This window comes from Theropithecus gelada, chromosome X, assembly GCF_003255815.1.
Source record: "Theropithecus gelada isolate Dixy chromosome X, Tgel_1.0, whole genome shotgun sequence".
Lineage (NCBI taxonomy): Eukaryota > Metazoa > Chordata > Mammalia > Primates > Cercopithecidae > Theropithecus > Theropithecus gelada.
In genome coordinates, this window is record NC_037689.1 from 12,125,420 (window position 1) to 12,143,789 (window position 18,370).

General features: G+C 44.8%; 1 protein-coding gene and 1 non-coding gene across 3 annotated transcripts; both read right to left on the reverse strand.

Moving 5' to 3' along the window:
* Nucleotides 1-724: 724 nt before the first annotated feature.
* RGN (regucalcin) lies at nt 725-17,305 on the reverse strand. 2 transcript variants are annotated; one of them, XM_025372707.1, is made up of 9 exons: nt 16,998-17,274; nt 14,796-15,409; nt 14,423-14,551; nt 10,847-11,029; nt 4,397-4,612; nt 2,532-2,663; nt 2,128-2,282; nt 1,265-1,455; nt 725-950 (listed from the first exon to the last, which is right to left on the reverse strand). In XM_025372707.1, the coding sequence occupies exons 3-8, from the start codon at nt 14,424-14,426 to the stop codon at nt 1,405-1,407; spliced, it is 741 nt and encodes a 246-aa protein (XP_025228492.1). In that variant the 5' UTR covers nt 14,427-14,551; nt 14,796-15,409; nt 16,998-17,274; the 3' UTR covers nt 725-950; nt 1,265-1,404. The 2 variants fall into 2 exon arrangements, with proteins under 2 accessions (XP_025228492.1, XP_025228491.1); XM_025372706.1 differs by lacking the exon at nt 14,796-15,409 and having other exon boundaries at nt 14,423-14,600; nt 16,998-17,305.
* LOC112616642 lies at nt 7,627-7,733 on the reverse strand. Its single transcript, XR_003117685.1, has one exon. It is a non-coding gene; the product is annotated as a U6 spliceosomal RNA (small nuclear RNA).
* Nucleotides 17,306-18,370: the final 1,065 nt, after the last annotated feature.

The following is an 18,370-nucleotide window of genomic DNA, read 5'->3' on the forward strand; positions in this document are numbered from 1 at the left end:
TCTCAGCCCAGCTACTTGGGAGACTGAGGTGCGAGGGTTGCTTGAGTCTGGGAGGTAGAGGCAGCAGTAAGCCATGATCGCTCCCCTGCACTCCGACCTGGGTGACAGAGTACATCCTGTCAAAAAAAAAAAAAAAAAAGCGATTCACGATTCCAGTTAAAACATTGTAGCTGGATTTCTTTTGTAGATATTGTCAAGCTGATTTGAAAATTTATATGGAAGGTCAAAGGAATTAAAATAGCCAAAGCTATTTTGAAAAAGAGCAAAGTTAGAGAAATCATACTACCTAATTTTAAGACTAATTTACACTGACAGAAAGCAGATCAGTGGTTTCCTGGGGGCGGGGAACAGGCAGGCAGAGGGGCTGAAGGAAAGGATTACGACGGGACAAGGAAAGTTTTGGAGTAGTAGATAGATTCATTATCTTGTTTGTGGTGTTGGTTTCATGAATGTATATTTGTGACAAATTTGTCAAATTGTACACTTTAAATATGTACAGGCCAATTATAACTCAATAAAGCTATTTTTGAAATAAGTCTTTCTAAAGAGACATATTACTTTTACATCCAGTAGGTGGCAGCTGGAACCATGGATTTTGACAGTATGTTTGCGTCTTATCCTCCAGCCGTATTTTAGTTTGTAAAATAACATATAGGAAGTGTAGGTTAGTTAGCATTTTGGTATATTTTATAAGATTATGATGAAAATAAAAGGGAACATAATAGGTCGTTACCAGATTATTATTTATTGTTCCTTGAAGCTTTAATATAGTTAAGTATGAAATGCAGAATCAAGAAGAGGTATGTACCTACCCACCCTGGCAATTTACAAAGAATCAAGAGGCTGATTGACAGTTGAACGATTCTTTGCTCTTCTATAGTACCTTTTACAGAAAGCCTTATAAGTGTGTTATCAAAGCCACCTGTCACTCCTTGTTAAAAACGCTCTGCCTTTTTTTTTTTTTTTTTTTGAGACGGAGTCTCGCTGTGTCGCCCAGGCTGGAGTGCAGTGGCCGGATCTCAGCTCATTGCAAGCTCCGCCTCCTGGGTTTTTACGCCATTCTCCTGCCTCAGCCTCCCGAGTAGCTGGGACTACAGGCGCCCACCACCTCGCCCGGCTAGTTTTTTGTATTTTTTAGTAGAGACGGGGTTTCACCGTGTTAGCCAGGATGGTCTCGAACTCCTGACCTCGTGATCCGCCCGTCTCGGCCTCCCAAAGTGCTGGGATTACAGGCTTGAGCCACCGCGCCCGGCCAACGCTCTGCCTTTTAAAAGTTGTAAATTAAAACTTAACCCTGTTAATAATATCATTGCCTCATTTTTCTTTCTAACTAGATTGAAATTTCAGCCCCAGAATTCTCTAGTTGTCTTCAGAGCTCCCTCTGGCAGGAAAGAAGACCTATCCTCATCCTGCATAGGAGTAGGGAGCAATTCCTTTGACCCCCAGACCAGTTATCTGTTGAAAAAGAAAAGAGAGAATCTCAGGCGAAAGGTAATTCACAAGTATTCTTCAAAAGCATTTTTATGATTTGTAATAATATACTTAGCCACCTATTATCTTTGTTTTATTTCCTATCATAAAAAGGAATTACCTGACTGGATATTTATGGTCCAACCCAATTATTCATATAGTTTATAATTCAACTAGCAATCTTTTACGACTAACTTAGATTTAAAACTGAATTAGTTCTATCATCTGCCGCCTGCTAAGAAAGGGGTTTCTACATTATGTATTTCTTTTCAGCTCAAAAGCTCTACGATTTTTATCAGTGTTTATTCTACTGCTAAAAGATGTTAAAAATCTGAAAAATCCTTAAGACATCAAAACAATCAACCGATCTTCTAGGCATGATGTAAATATTGGTTTTCCAAGTTCATTCTACTGATTTGAAGAATTTCAATAAACAGGAAGTAAAAAAATTTAATGTACAAAGTAGGCTAAACACATCATCTTGGAATTCGGATAACTTACTCTCTAGAAAATCGAAATAAAATGTTTTTCAGTCTAGCATGATGAGCTTAACATACTAAATAGGATTATGCTTTAGAAGTATGCAAAAGTACCAATCACTCAGTTACTTACAGGGGATCCCCCCAACCCCCAAAATCAAAGAAATAGTCATATCACCTTGAAAATTCCACCAGCTTCAGGCTGCCTCAAAAGGCCCTCGGGGTCCATCCCATCCCGGGCGCAGGTCACATACATTTCAGAGTAATTCTTCCCTCCAAAGCAGCATGAAGTTGTTTTATCAACAGGCAGCTTCACAGTTTGAAGTCTTTTCCCTAGACCACCAAGTATTTTATTTAAAGTTTAGTTGCAGCAATTTCCAACCTGTGTATTGTTTCTAGGGAAGATCTAAGAAGACTGGGGAGGTCAGGATTCATCTGTGCATTTAATATTTAATCTACTTTCCCTGACAATTTATTTTGAGCAAAAAGATGCACTTCTACAGGAAAAGAAATTCTGACGAACTTTCGGGCTATATCTCTGCTTGGCCATGACAAGGATTTTTCAGTTTGCTGTGGGCCTACCTGTCACAGGATCTAAACGAATCACTCTTCCTCCGTTGTAACAGGCCACCCAGAGCTTCCCCTCAGCATCAATACACATTCCATCTGGGATTTGTTCTTCTTTTTCGAGCTTGTAAACACTTCTGCGGTTGGCTATGGTTAAAAGGCAAAAACAAAAACAGAACCACAACAAAACAACAGGCCACTAAATACTGAGAATCAAACAGGGAGCTCTCAAGCTGGTTATAAATACTGATCACTTCAGCTTATCCAGTGTCTGGCATGTGAACAAAGGATTTTTACCACATGATTGGGATGGATTCATTGTCTTTTCTTTGGGTACAGGCATCTGTTTAAGCATTCAGAGAAAAAAGAAAGCAGAATTCTTACTAAAATGCCAATAATAGTTCTTTTTGAAGCTGACCTGAATTGGGGCCCTGCATGTCTATGTCAAGTACATGTCAGCTTGTGGTTAGACCTTTGCTGTTTCAGTTACAAAACTCTTGAGATCCACAAGGCAACTTAATGGTATCACGTGAACAGTTCATGCACAAAAACTAGCAAGATGTATGAGTTCTTTTTCTGCCTGACTGAGTGCTCCAAAATCAAGACTAAATATTAGAAGAGCCTGTTTCTGGCAGGAGGGGCACGCAGAAACCACCTAGGTGCCCTTAAGTGGGGGTAACCGTGGTATACAAAAAACAAATATCAAAATCCAGAACTTTATGCTACAAAGTCCAGGTCACTACAGTCATCAGACTGAGGTATAATGGAAAAATGTTAAAACCACGTATAATGACAATGGGTACAAACAGTCATAAAAAAGAGCACTACATCCTTCTTTCTTTTCCTTCCTTCCTTCTTTCTTTCCTTCCTTCCTTCCTTCCTTCCTTCCTTCCTTCCTTCCTTCCTTCCTTCCTTCCTTCTTTCCTTCCTTCCTTCCTTTCTTCCTCTCTTCCTTCCTTCTCTCTCTCTCTCTCTCTCTCTCTTTCTTTCTTTCTTTCTTTTTCTTTCTTGATGGAGTCTCGCTCTGTTGCCAGGCAGGAGTACAGTGGCGCGATCTTGGCTCACTGCAACCCCTGCCTCCCGGGTTCAAGCGATTCTCCTGCCTCAGCCTCCCAAGCACTACATATTTCAAAGCAAAACATCTGCACCAGAATAGTTTGCCTCTGATTAAATCTGCATGCAGAGTTCTGGGGATATTTTTTCGAAGTCATTTTTTATTATTAGTGTTGCTCTTTTGTTTCATAAAAGGTTTGGCACCTTTCATGAAACAGTTTCAAGGACTCCCTTCTAGATTCTAAATAATTCCTTCCCTCCCATTTTCCAACTATGGCTCCTTTCAAGCATATTGATGGAGTTGGACAACGTGCAATTACTTTTTTTTTTTTTTTTGCATTTCCATTTTGAAAGGTTGGTAATTAGCTTCTGAGTACTTGCCTATGGTTAACTAAAGTACAAACAAGAAATAGCAATCAAAAACCTCAAGGTTTCTGTTCTTTTGCGCCAATATTCCGTTAAGTATTATCTGCCTTTAGGCACCTCCTGGTAGAATAGGATCCCTTTTGCAGTGAGCCTCTTTCTGGTGATGATGGCAAGGAAGAGGATTGAGAATCTATATTTGTATTAATTATTTTTTATTAGCTTCCCCAGATCTATCCACATTATGCCAAACTCTTGCCATATTTAAATATGTTGAGGGCCATGATTTGACTGGCAGCACAGTCAAGTCTGTGCTATCGTTACTGTATTGGAATAGTAGCATCAGAAAGCTCTCCATTTAAGTAAGGACCTCTTCACATGAGGCGAGGGAGAGGCGCCTTACTAGTCACAAACACGTGAAAACAATACTGGCAGCACTGAGACAAATAATGAAAAATACATACAGATCTGTCCTGTCTGCAGGTCATAGTCAAAGGCATCCACGGAGTAGGACAGGCTGTCAATGTAATAGAAGATTTTGTGGTCTAGCGACCAATCCAAACCATTGGAGATGTCCACCTGGTCAAAGTACTTTTTCACGTGGTGGTCAGGAAAGAGGGAGTACAGGGATCCCTGGTGCCGCTCAAGAACTGCCGGAGCTGTTTCCTCAGCCATGGTGCCTATGAAAACCAAAGAGCACTCAGCTCTGCCCCAGAGCATCTTGCCCCATGCACGACACCATCCTTTCTCACCAGGGATCCTTTCCAGTGATTAAATCAAAGGAAATCATTATACAATTCCAATTTGGGCCCTATATATATATATACATTTTTTAAAAATGACAATTACCTTGCATATAATGCAAATTAAAACTGTGCCTAGAGGTGCTGGTTCAAAACAAGACGGAGTAAACATGCACGAACCTCATTTTCTCCCACTGAGCACAGCTATAAAACCTGGATAAAATACATGGCACAGCCATCTTAGAACTCTGAAAAGCAAATATTAGCAGGTAGCTCAGGGAAGAACAGCAGACGTGGAAGTATCATGGAATTGATGGTGAGCTCTTCATTTTCTTCTCTGGTATCTGCCAGCCTGAACTCAACGCACCCTGAAATCTGGAAATGTGCACTGTGGTGCAGACAGAGATCCAAGAGAAACCCCCTAGATCTGGTTCAAGGAGCAGAAAAGGAAACTCCTGAAGCTCAGAGAGAGTGGAGAAAATCCCTAGGTTATTTTCCACTCCTTTTTCTCCATTCTCTCACGCACCAGTCCCCAGACAAGTCTGCAGCAGGGGTAGCAATGGCAGAGAGAATGGCCAGCAGCAGGAAACTGTAGGAATGCAAACTCCAAGGGAAGGAGACGTTCATCTCCATTGGGTGAAGTTGCAGCCCCAAAAGGGTGACGCCAAATACTGTTGCTTTTATATTATCTTTCTCTGTCCTCGCTGCTTGGTCCCAGACGCAGCACAGTCATAGAAATGGGTGGTTTCTGGCTGGTGGAATGAAAAGGAGAGGTCCAGGAAACTGGAAATGACTGAGAAATAGTGAAGGGGCAATTGCTCAGGAACGCAATCCTGTTAAGCTGTTTACCATCTCCTAGGCTCACCCCAACTTGGACTTATACATGCATGAATTGGATTCGAATTAGCCTACTGAAGACATTGAGAGCAGAGCTGATAGAACTCCTTCTGGGTCCCAGACTGACCACTGGGTGGCACACGTGTGAGACAGATCCTAATAACATCTAATAAAAAACAGGTTGGAACTTGTGGCCTGAACCTACACATATACATCGCCTGCTAAGACAACTATAACAACATTCTTCAAAGGATTTCTTCTTCCCCTTCCTCCTCCTCCTCTTTCTCTTCCTCCTCCTCCTTCTCTTCTTCCTCCTCCTCCTCTTCTTCCTTCTTCCTTCTTTCTTCTTTCTTCTTCTTCTTCTTCGATACGTCATCCAGGCTGGAGTGTTGTGGCACGATCATGGCTCACTGCAGTCTCAATCTCCCAGGCTCAGGCGATTCTCCTACCTCAGCCTCCTGAGTGGCTGGGGCTACAGGCACATACCACCACACCAGGCTAGGTTTGTTTGTTTTGTTTTGGTTTTGTTTTTGTATTTTGAGTAGAGACGGGGTTTTGCCATGTTGCCCAGGCTGGTCTCAAACTCCTAGACTCACTCTGGTTGCCCAGGCTGGAGTGCAGTGATGCGGTCTCGGCTCATGCAGCCTCGACCTCCTCGAGGCTCAGGTGATTCTCCTACCTCAGCCTCCCCAGTAGCTCAAGCAACTCAAGCAATCCACCTGCCTTGGCCTCCAAAGTGCTGGGGTCACAGGCATGAGCTGCCATGCCAAACCCCCTCCTTCTCCTTCTCCTTCGCCTTCTCCTTCTGCTTCTTCTTTTTTTTCTTCGTTTTTTTTTTTTTTTTTTTTTTTAGCAGAGTCTTGCTCTGTTGCCCAGGCTGGAGTGCAGTGGCGTGATCACAGCTCACTGCAGCCTCAACCTCCCGGACTCAAGCGTTCCTCCCACCTCAGCCTCTGAGCAGCTGGGTCTGTGGGGGTAAGCCACCATGCCTGGCTCGTTTGTTTTATTTTTTATTTTTGTAGAGACGAGATTTCACTGTGTTGCCCAGGCTGGTCTCAAACTCCTGAGCTCAAGTGATCTACCTGCCTCAGCCTCCCAAAGTGCTGGGATTACAGGCTTGAGCCACCACGCCCGGCCAAAGGATTTCAATAGGACTCAGGGCCTCATAATATTCAAACTGTCTAGAACACAACCCCAGATTACTTGGCAACACAAAGAAACATGGAAATCTCGACTCACATAGGAAAAGAGAATCAACAGATGCCGAAAATGAGATGGCACAGATGCCAAAGAGACAATGTAGATGGGAAGCCTGAATAGCAAGCAAGACAGGGTTGATCCTCCCTCCTTGGGGAGAAAGATGTTCCCTTGGCAGTTTCCTGCTCTAGGTCAGTTGGGTTTGTTTCATGGCTCTCCCTGCACAATATCTGCCTCACAGAAAAAGAGGCCTGGAACATGCACATGAATCTCCTGCTGCTTGGAAAGCCTCTTCCTTGGTGGACAGAATAATCTAGAGCCTCAGCTTCATTATCTAGTAACAAGCATAGACAGGTCAGATCTTGGGTGTGGTGATATCTTCAGGGTGCGATCACCTTGAGAATCCATCTAGACTATAAGATGACCCCACCTTTTTCTGGGCCTGGGGCACCTCGGAGTAACCTATTAGGTATATACTACTGTACTAGTGTTAGGCATCTGCAAGAATACTATAGTATTATAACATAATTATATATAATATAATATATAAATATAATATATAATATTTTATATAGTTGTATTATATATTATATAATGCAATTATATAATATATAATATATAATTATATTAATATAATATAATTATATGTACGTATATAATTACACTATAATATATAAATTAAAATTATATATTATAATATATAAAGTAAAACTATATATTATCATAAGTATAATATTATAGTATTAGTATTAGTACTATAGAATATTATAGTAATACCTAATAGTTACACCCACAATGACACCTACAATTTTAAGAGGTCTCTTGATGGCCCAGAGACTCCATGCTAAGAATGCAGGCCTTGGAGGCCATCTTTATTTTTGTCTCACAAAGTGCCTCAGAACTGTAAACTTTTTAAAAAAAATATGGAGCTCTTCATGCATTTGCGTGTCATCCTTGTGCAGGGGCCATGCTAATCTTCTCTGTATTGTTCCAATTTTAGTAGATATGCTGCTGAAGCGAGCGCAGAACTGTCAACTTCTACTCAAAAGAGGGAAAGAAAATCAATTTCACCAGGAGGCGAAATAGCCAATCACGTATCTTTATCCTGCAGAAATTACTGCAGAAGGGCTTCCAACAGATCCTCATCTTTAATCTTTCAACCTGTCCCTGACCATATCTGTGGTTGTATAAAGCCCAGGAAGATGGGAAGCAGTCTACAGTCAGCTGCTCTGACCTCTCCTGCCTTCCAGGTTGAACATGCACAGGGCCAGGACAGCGGGGCCAACAATATGAGGCGGCAGTGTGGGAAGGTGGGAATAGCAGAGATGGAGAATCAACTTTGGCTAACTTAGAAGGTTATTATGATGAGAAATATATGTGAAATGCATTATCTAATTTAAAACGGTAGATAAAATTCTTTTAAACCTGCATATAAGTCATTCTGCAACCATCATAGTAAACTTTGGTTCAAGAAAGAATCATCAACGAATGCAAAACTTAAGGGAGAAATTTCGATGAGGACCAGGATATTTGTGTGGACTTAGAGTATCTCCCCATGTTGTAGCCAGCCTCCAAGATAGCGCCTAATGATTCCCACCTTTCAGCATTCTCACCCTTGGATAGTTCCCTCTGACATTGTCTGTGTGACCAAATAGCATATGGCAGAAGTGATGGTATGTCACTTCCAATTGGCTAAAGACTGTAGCTTCCATCTTGGATCTTGGGTGCATGCGTTTTCTCTCTCTCTCCTCTCTCTCTCTCTCTCTCTCCTCTTATCACTAGTTCTAGGGGCAGCCATGTCCTGAGCAGCCCTATGGAGAGACCCACCAGCTAAGGAGCTGAAGCCTCCTGCCAACCCCTATGTGAATGAGCTTAGAGGTGGATCCTTCAGGCCTCTTCAGAGAATCCAGCCTTTTCCGAGGCTGCAGCCCCTGCGGAAAGCTTGACTGCAGTCTTATGAGATAGCCTGAACTGGATCCATCCAGCTAAGCTGCACCCAGATTCTTGACCTTCAGAAACCATCTGAGATAATAAATATTTCTTATTTTAAGCCTCTAAGTTTCAGCGTAATTTTTTATCCAGCAATAGATAACTAACAACCCCCACAAATTGTTTATAAATTGCAATTAAAAATAGTTATGCGGTAGAGAAATCTGACAGAGGCTTAACCTGGCGATCAAAATCACCAACGAGGGGACACATGGACATCGTGTACCTCCAGATGGGTTACCCTGAGAACAGAACATTATCTATGCAGTATTCCCGTCAGGAATGTATAACATCAACTTGATCACAAACACCAGACAGATACTAAATAAGGAATGCCCTGTTAAAAAAGGGGGGAGTTGGGTAGGGCTGGCTGTATTCTTCAAAAATGGCAATGTTATAAAAAACAACAACAAAAAAAGCCATGAAAATGTTCCAGTTTTAAAAAAGATCAAAGAGATATGAAAAGGAAATGCAATCCATGATCCTAGACTGTATCCTGTGCTGGAGGGAAAAAACGTGAGAAAGAACACTTTTTGCACAATTGACAAAACTGGGATTTAAATAGTATATCAGATAAAATGACTATATCAATGCTAAACTTTTTTAAGTTGATCACTCTAACTGTGGTCATGTAAGAATATGTCATCTTTCTTGGGAAATTCACACTGCAGCATTTTAGGGGTAAAGGCACATAGGATATACATGCAACCTACTCTCACATGATTCTGGAGATAGGCCGGGCGCAGTGGCTCACACCTGTAATCCCAGCACTTGGGAGGATGAGGTGTGAGGATCACTTGAGCTCAGGAGTTCAAGACCAGCCTGGGCAACAGAGTGAGATCTCATCTCTTTTTTTTTTTTTTTTTTTTAAATAAAGGACTCCAGAGATAAATATGTTTAGATATATACAGACAGCGAATGATAAAGCAAATGGAAAAAAATGTTAGCAATAGGTGAACCTGAGTAAAAGGTATACAATGCAAGTGTTGTTTGTACTATTCTTTTTTTTTTTGAGATGGAGCCTCTCTCTATTGCCCAGGCCGGAGTGCAATGGCGTGACCTTGGCTCACTGCAAGCTCTGCCTCTCAGGTGCACGGCATTCTCCTGCCTCAGCCTCCCCAGTAGCTGGGACTACAGGTGCCCACCACCACGCCTGGCTAATTTTTTTATTTTTAGTACAGACAGGGTTTCACCTTGTTAGCCAGGATGGTCTGAATCTCCTGACCTCATGATCTGCCCGCCTCGGCCTTCCCAAAGTGCTGGGATTACAGGCGTGAGCCACCACGCCCGGCCTGTACTATTCTTATTTTTTTCTGTAGATTTGAAAATATTTCTGATTTAAACATCAACAACAAAACCCCTGTATTTAAAACTCACTTAAACCACCAAAATACCATACAGATTTTAGTCTCTGCTAGAGACGGAAATACAAATGAAGATTTTATCATAGGATTTTGTGTGTGTGTGTGTGTGCTACAAGTTACTCAGGCAATAATAAAAGAAGAACCCAAGATTCATTATAAATAACACTTTTGAGGTAGTGAGAACTAACTTACTTTCTTACTTTCTTTTTCTTTCTTTCTTTCTCCTTTCTTTTTCTTCTTTCTTTCTTTCTTTCTTTCTTTCTTTCTTTCTTTCTTTCTTTCTTTCTTTCTTTCTTTCTTCTTTCTTCTCTTTCTTCCCTCCCTCCCTCCCTCCCTTCCTTCCTCCTTCCTTCCTTCCTTCCTTCCTTCCTTCCTTCCTTCCTTCCTTCCTTCCTTCCTTCCTTCCTTCTTTCCTTCTTTCCTTCCTTCCTTCTTTCTTTTCTTTCGAGACTCTATCACCCAGGTTGGAGTGCAGTGGCACGATCTTGGCTCACTGCAGCCTCAAACTACTGGGCTCAGATGATCCAACTCAGCCTCCTGAGTAGCTGGGACCACAGGTGCACGCCACCACACCCAGCTAATTTTTTGTAACTTTGGTAGGGACAGAATTTCACCATGTTGCCCAGGCTGGTCTCGAACTCCTGGGCTCATGCGATCCACTCGCCTTGGCTCCCAAAGTGCTGGGATTACAGGCGTGAGCCACCACCCTGGCCAGTAGTGAGAACTTTGTATGTCAAAGTATTTCCTCCAAGGCTCAGTAAGTAGGTGTTAAGAGAAATCTTACCAGCAAAGTACCTCCCGGCAGGATCCACCTTCCCATCATTGAAGCGATTGTTTTTCTTGTCGTTATCCACTGTGGCCAAGACAACTGCTGATTGTTCTTCCCAGTTCAAAGCACAGAACTTTGTTCCAATGGTGGCAACATAGCCTCCCGACTGGCGAAGGGCCACAGAGCTGACTGGGGCATCTGTAGAGGCAAAGCAACAGTTAAAAAGCAGTACCAGTTTAGTGGCTGAGGCCACTGAGGTCACTGTGCTACCTGGCATCGCTTAGAGTGGGAGCCCAGCTCTCGTGACAATGGGAGCGCTCTCTTCCTTCTGTTGAGTAGGGAAGGCTATGTAACCTAGTACATTTGTTGAGTATGAATTATGTGTGCTGATCTGGGCAGCAATGGATAGACATGTGAATAAAACCTAATTCCTCTGGAAGCTCCCAGTCTAGTGGGAGAAGCAGAGAAGTGAAAGCACAGTGGCCATGATATGGAGCAAGTGCCACATCCAGTTCAGAGGAGGAGTTTCTAATCTAGGGGCACTGGGACAGTCATCACAGAGCAAGTGATACCCCATTTTGCCAAAAAATGCTCCAGAAAATTCAGAGACACAAACTGAGTTTAGTTATAGCAACTAGGGTTTGTGACATCTCTCTGCCTCTCCGATACAGGATTTGCCTTTTTTTTTTTTTTTTCTTTTGACAGAGTTTTGTTCTTGTTGCCCAGGCTGGAGTGCAGTGGTGCAATCTCAGCTCACTGCAACCTCTGCCTCCTGGGTTCAAGCAATTCTCCTGCCTCAGCCTCCTGAGTAGCTGGGATTACAGGCATGTGCCACCACGCCTGGCTAAATTTTATTTGTATTTTTAGCAGATGGTTTCACCATGTTGGCCAGGCTGATTTCGAACTCCTGACCTCAGGTGATCCACCCGCCTTGGCCTCCCAAAGTATTGGGATATTAGGCATGAGCCACCGCACCTGACCCAGGATTTGTCTTTTCTAAGGGGCCCTATTTTATATGTATTTAATTGCAAATTGTTTCTCAGATCCTTTTTTGGAAGTAACCACCGTAAAAAATAATAAACAGATAGAAATGTAGATGCAGAGATAGTATAATCACATCTCTTCATTATATTACTATATTTTATGTTTTTAAATTTTAGGTTTTCTTTGTTTAATATTTTTCCATGTATAAGAAAACTTTTTTTTTGTTTTTGTTTTTTTTGAAATGGAGTCTTGCTCTGTTGCCCAGGCTGGAGTGCAGTGTCATGATCTTGACTCACTGCAACCTCCGCCTCCTGGGTTCAAGGGATTCTCCTGCCTCAGCCTTCCAAGTAGCTGGGATTACAGGCTGTGCTACCATGCCTGGCTAATGTTTGTATTTTTAGTAGAGACAGGGTTTCACCATGATGGTCAGGCTGGTCTTGAACTCCCGGCCTCAAGTGATCCACCCATCTCAGCCTCCCAAAGTGTTGAGATTACAGGCATGAGCTACTGCACCCGGCCAAGAATTTTTTTTTTTTTTTTTTTTAAGTGGAGAGATTGACTGCTGCGGTGAAATAAATTTATCAGAATTGATTTTGAAAACATTTCCTAAGCACCCATTCAGTGTAAGATAATGGGAGCTTCAGGAGCCACCCTTAGCTCAAAGCCCTGCTCACACTTTGATTGGAGTCATCAAGGGTCCCAGGGAATGTGTAGGACAACTCTCATCGGGGATCCCAACCTACAGCCTGAGACTTCTCTTGGTAGCTCTCTAAGCTACTGCTGACACCACAGCTTTTTCCATGGGTTGGGGGCGGGGGGCGGGGGAGAGGCGCTTTTCAGATCACAGATTGGCACGTGTGTCTGCTGCAAAAGAGACTAGAAAAGGCAAGGGGAACACATCCCCATTCTACCCTCAGAGGTCACAGTCACTTTACCACAGTCATACTTCTGGGTGAATTAAAAAGTTGTTCCCGGGGCCGGGCGCGGTGGCTCACGCCTGTAATCCCAGCACTTTGGGAGGCCGAGGCGGGCGGATCACGAGGTCAGGAGATCGAGACCATCCTGGCTAACACGGTGAAACCCCGTCTCTATTAAAAATACGAAAAATTAGCCGGGCGTGGTGGCGGCGCCTGTAGTCCCAGCTACTCGGGAGGCTGAGGCAGGAGAATGGCGTGAACCCGCGAAGCGGAGCTTGCAGTGAGTGGAGATTGCGCCACTGCACTCCAGCCTGGGCGGCAGAGCGAGACTCCGTCTCAAAAAAAACAAAGTTGTTCCCTTTCATTTAAAAATAAAGAATTTTAAAGCGGGCCGTGGTGGCTCATGCCTGTAATCTCCGCACTTTGGGAGGTCAAGGCAGGATAATTACTTGAGCCCAGGAGTTCAAGATCAGCCTGGGCAATATAGGGAGACCCTGTCTCTACAAAAAATAAAAATAAAATTAGCTAGGTGTGGTGGCACATGCCTGTGGTTCCAGCTACTCAGGAGGCTAAGGTGGGAGGATTGCTTGAGCCTGGGAGATTGAGGCTGTAGTGAGCCATATTTGCATTATTGCACTCCAGCCTGGATGGCAGAGCCAGACCTTGTCTAAAAAAATGAAAAAAGTTGAGGTCCCAGTTCCGGATTGAGAAAGAATGTCCCAAGATTATAGGAATTCCTGATATTTTTTCCCATGGGCTCAGTGAAAACAAGAAACTTTTTTCTCTATCGGTAATTACATCAAGCCCATTCCCTTGGGCCATAGGAAGTGATAAATTCCTTCTTTAGAATTCACAGGGCCATAAACACATCACACTCAAATTCACATGAAATTCCATCATGAATCCTATTTTGTGCAGTGAGCAAAGATGGTCCTGGTTAACTCTTTATACATCCAAAAGCTAGTTTTCACTTTCAAAGAAGGGAGGCACCTGTTTTTGTTTTGTTTTGTTTTGTTTTGAAAATTAAGGTCTTGGCCTGACCCAAGGCAGATAGCTGCGTCTTTAACTTTCCATGGTTATCTGACGGTATTAAGGAAAGACAGAAACTAGAGTAACCCAGCATCCAAACAAAACTGGGAATGGGCTGGGCGTGGTGGCTCATGTCTGTAGTCCCAACGCTTTGGGAGGTTGAGGTGGGTGGATCTCTTGAGCCCAGGAATTTGAGACCAGCCTGGGCAACATGGTGAAACACCACCTCTACAAAAAATACAAACTAGCTGGACGTAGTGGCACACATCTGTAGTCACAGCTACTAGGGAGGCTGAGGCAGGAGGATCCCTTGAGCCCCAGGAGATCAAGGCTGCAGTGAGCCGTGATCACACCATGGCACTCCAGCCAGGGCAACATGGTGAGACCCTGTCTCAAAACAAACAAACAAACAAACAAACAAAAAAACAAACAACCCCCCTCCCCCCCAAAAAAAACTAGGAATGTTGTCCCTCATTCAAAGAGGAAGAGGACAGTATTGACCATCCATAATTAAACCCTGGGTCAGAGTGGAAGGATATGGAGTGGGGACAGACAACATGACAAGTGTATTCAGTGTGCTTTGACAAGAAGGGTGCCGTGGTGACCACCCCTCCCCTGGGAAAAGGTAGCTGGCTGATCTGAGCTCAGCCTTCATCCTTACCCATGGTCACTCGCTGTACTTGCTTGGTGAGTGAATCCCACCGGCAAAGCTTTTTTGCAGGAATGTCTACGAAGAGCAAAGAGTCGGATGCTTCCTCCCATACTGGAGACTCACCGCACCGGCAGTTCTCTGGCAAAACACACTCAATCTTAATGGAAGACATGGTCGCGGGGGAGATCTATTGAAGGTAACAGAGGTGAGTGAAAGGTCATCGCACAGAACAAATATAGTAAAACACCTGGCTAAGAACTGGCAAGGCTGGATACACTTCCCCCAGATCAGAGGAGGATATGCAATGTGACAGGGAGAGACACATGTAGGCAAAAGAAAAGAGCTGATAACAGAGACCATGAAACATCTTCAACCAACTTACCAGTGACGTGCTTCTCAAATGATCTTTCAAAAAGAGAACAAAAAAGCGACACCCTGACCTCCACTCCTTGGTGTTTGTGATCCTCAGAGAACTGGCTGTTGAAATAGTGCAAGGCCGCCCTTTATGTCAATACCCCGGGCCCCAGGGCGGGTCAGGGAGCCGGCAGTTTGTTCATTGGCGGCCCTTCTGGGTGTCTGCAGGGCACTTTCTGCTCCCCCCCTTCTGTTGATGCTGTTGAGCCCCTTCTTTGAGGGTGCAGAGGCCAGGGCCCTCCACACCTGCATTTTTCTGAGCTGTTTTACTGATTTATTTTTCTTCTCTGTGTGGTTGATTTTTATGAACTGCATTTTTAGGACTATGTTCACCCCAATGAGAACTCGCTGAATTCGAACTAACACGCATTTTCCAACGCAGACCATGGAAGGAGTGGAGAAAAGGACAGCATTGAACCACCCTGGCAGGAACTGACAGCCCTTCAGTGATTTCTTGCTTCCCAGGAAGACACCGTGCCAGTTTGGCAAGGAGTGTTGGACTCCACAGGAGAGGAACATTCTATGCTGGGACTTTAGGCCAGAGACCATGACCAGCGAACTGGGAGAAGACAGAAAAATTATCTGAAAAGGAGAAAAAATCAGATAAGAATCCCATGTGGGAGAGGAAAGACAGGCAACTTGCAAGAGCAATCTTTTCTTTCTGTACCTCTGCCCTGAGTAGGCGGTTTCCAGGAATGATCCACACTGCCTGCATTTGTCAGGCACAGGGGCTCAGGCCTGTAATCCCAGCTCTTTAGGAGGCTGAGGCAGGAAGATTGCTTGGACCCAGGAGTCTGGGACCGGTGTGGGCAACATAGTGAGACCCTGACTTTACAAAACAACAAAAAATTAGCGAGTGTAATGGCACATGCCTGTGGTCCTAGCTACTCGGGAGGCTGAGGTGGGAGAATCATTTGAGTCCGGGGGATGGAGGCTGCAGTGAGCCGTGATCATGCCACTGCACTCCAGCCTGGGCAACAGAGCAAGAACCTGTCTCTAAATAAATAAATAAAAATTGCCTGCATCTTCATCCTTCTCCCAGGGTAGCTATCTGCTTTGAAGTAAGTGATCCTACACATGGGTGGGCAAATGAATAGAGGGGGGAAAAAGAAAAATAATGTTTGATCTAATATTTCCTCCAATAAACTATATTTTAAAAAAGAAACACATGCTGGGCGTGGTGGCTCACGCCTGTAATCCCAGCACTTTGGGAGGCTGAGCCAGGTGAATCACGAGGTCAGGAGTTCAAGACCAGCCTGACCAACATGGTGAAACCGCATCTCTATTAAAAATACAAAAAAATTAGCCGGGCACGGTGGCGGATGCCTGTAATCCCAGCTACTCACAAGACTGAGGCAGGGGAATCGTTTGAACCCGGGAGGCAGAGGTTGCAGTGAGCCGAGATTGTGCCACTGGATTCTAGCCTGAGTGACAGGGTAAGACTCCTTCTCAAAAACAAACAAACAAACAAACAAAAAACAAAAAAAACAGAAAAACCAAAAAACCAAAACCAAAACAAACAAAAAAACCACAGCCCAAACCAGTCCCAAATACAAAGTGTCCGCATCTGCAGCAGCATTTGGAATGTTTTTTGGCTATTAAAAATGGGCTCAGGCCGGTGCCGGTGGCTCGTGCCTGTAATTCCAGCACTTTGGGAGGCTGAGGTGGGAGGATCATTGAGGTCAGGAGTTTGAGACCAGCCCAGGCAACATGCTGAAAGCCCCTCTCTACAAAAAATACAAAAAATTAGCCCGGCTTAGTGGTTCAAGCCTGTGGTACTAGCTACTAGGGAGGCTGAGGCTGGAGAATCGCTTGAACCTGGGAGGAGGAGGTTGCAGTGAGCCAAGATTGGGCCATGGCACTCCAGCCTGGGCGACAGACTGAGACCTTGTCTCAAAAAAAAAAAAAAAAAAAAAAAAAAAAGGGAGGGGGCGGGCAGTGTTCAGACTCCAAAGGCCTTCATCCTATCAGTCTTAGATAAGGCTCAAGATCAGAGGCAGGAGTTTTGCAATGGCGACTTTTAACCCCATGCTCCCTCATAGAAGCCAGTGGGGAGGGGACAGGGGAGCCAAATGTTCCATTTAGGTCCGGCCCGTGGCCACAAAAGGGGTGGCTGGGCAGCAGGGAGCGGGGAAGGGGGCGTCAAGCGCCCGAGCTGCCCCCGGGGTACCTGTGCGGGTGAGAGGCCTCCACAACAGTCTGGTAGAGCCGCTGGGGCCTCCGGCGACGGTGACGGCGACAGTGACAGAGAGGCCCTGGGAATCTGAAGGTAGAGCCTGCCTCGTCCCTGGCGCAGGCTTTGCAGAGGGCGCACCAGCCAGCCCGGTTGAAAGGGCCCGGGTTCCCGGGTGGGCACAGGGCAGTCAGTCTCCTTCTGGCTGCCCCCGATCGGGAGATTGGGACGGGAGGAGTGGGTCTGGCTCTGTTGTCGCCGGGGCCTTTCCTTTCCAAGGAGGGGGCGGGGAGGCCGTCCTGGCTCGGCACTCGCCAGGCTGGAAACTTCTCAGGCGGCTCGAAGGTCAGGCAGTGGGCCGAGGAGAGGGGAAACGCCTCCCGGGACCCGGCGGCTTGGTAGGTGGATGGCACGGGCCTGGGACCCCGCCCCGTCCCCGTCCCTGTACCCCGCGGCTGGAAGAATCCTGCAAAGCCGCCCCTGGCAGGCACGGGGATGGTGGGTACAGGCTTACGGCCCAGTGAACCTGAGCTTTGGAGTTTGGACGAATAGCTAGTTTACCTCTTACTTCAACCAAAAAAAGTTGTTAAATGCCGAACAGAGAGAGACTGGGAGGGTTAAACCCAAACAGGTTAAAAAGGAAAGAACAAAGCTCCTCTCCATCCTAGTGGAGAAGACCCTGGCGGCTGAAGGCCAACTCTTGCAAAAACTTTTTTGGTGGGGGAAGAGGAAAGGCTCGATTTCATTTTCAAATCATATGGAAAACACATTCCTCAACGGCACGCAGCTCCACAACCCCATTCTCAGCCTAAATGTATTCCTGGTCCTGCCATCTGACGGTACAGGCTTTCTCTAAATAACCCACATTAAAAAAAAAAAAAAAAAAAAAGAGCCAGGATCAGCACAGTGGTTCAGGCCTGTAATCTCAGCACTTTGGGAGGCCGAGGTGGGTGGATCACTTGAGCCCAGGAGTTTGGGATGAACCTGGCAACAAAGGGAGACTTCGTCTCTACTAAAAATTAAAAATTAAAAAAAATCCCCAAAAACGAAAAACAAAAAAATACTGGCCGGGCATGGTGGCTCACGCCTGTAATCCCAGCATTTTGGGAGGCTGAGGCAGGCGGATCACCTGAGGTCAGGAGTTCGAGACCAGCGTGACCAACATGGTGAAACCCTGTCTCTACTAAAAATACAAAATTAGCCGGGCGTGGTGGCACATGCCTGTAATCCCAGCTATTTGGGATGCTGAGACAGGAGAATTTCTTGAACCCAGGAGGTGGAGGTTGCAGTGAGCTGAAATTGTGCCATTGCACTCCAGCCTGGGCAACAAGAGTGAAACTACTTCTCAAAAAAAAAAAAAAATTATATAT

Excerpts from the sequence above, each read along its gene's own strand:
- RGN (XM_025372706.1), bottom strand. The coding sequence starts at position 14,585 with ATGTCTTCCATTAAGATTGAGTGTGTTTTGCCAGAGAACTGCCGGTGC. Across the intron at positions 11,030-14,422 it reads AGTACAGCGAGTGACCATGG|ATGCCCCAGTCAGCTCTGTG; the intron begins GTAAGGATGAAG and ends TTGCCTCTACAG. Across the intron at positions 2,283-2,531 it reads TCGTTTAGATCCTGTGACAG|GGAAAAGACTTCAAACTGTG; the intron begins GTAGGCCCACAG and ends TTGGTGGTCTAG.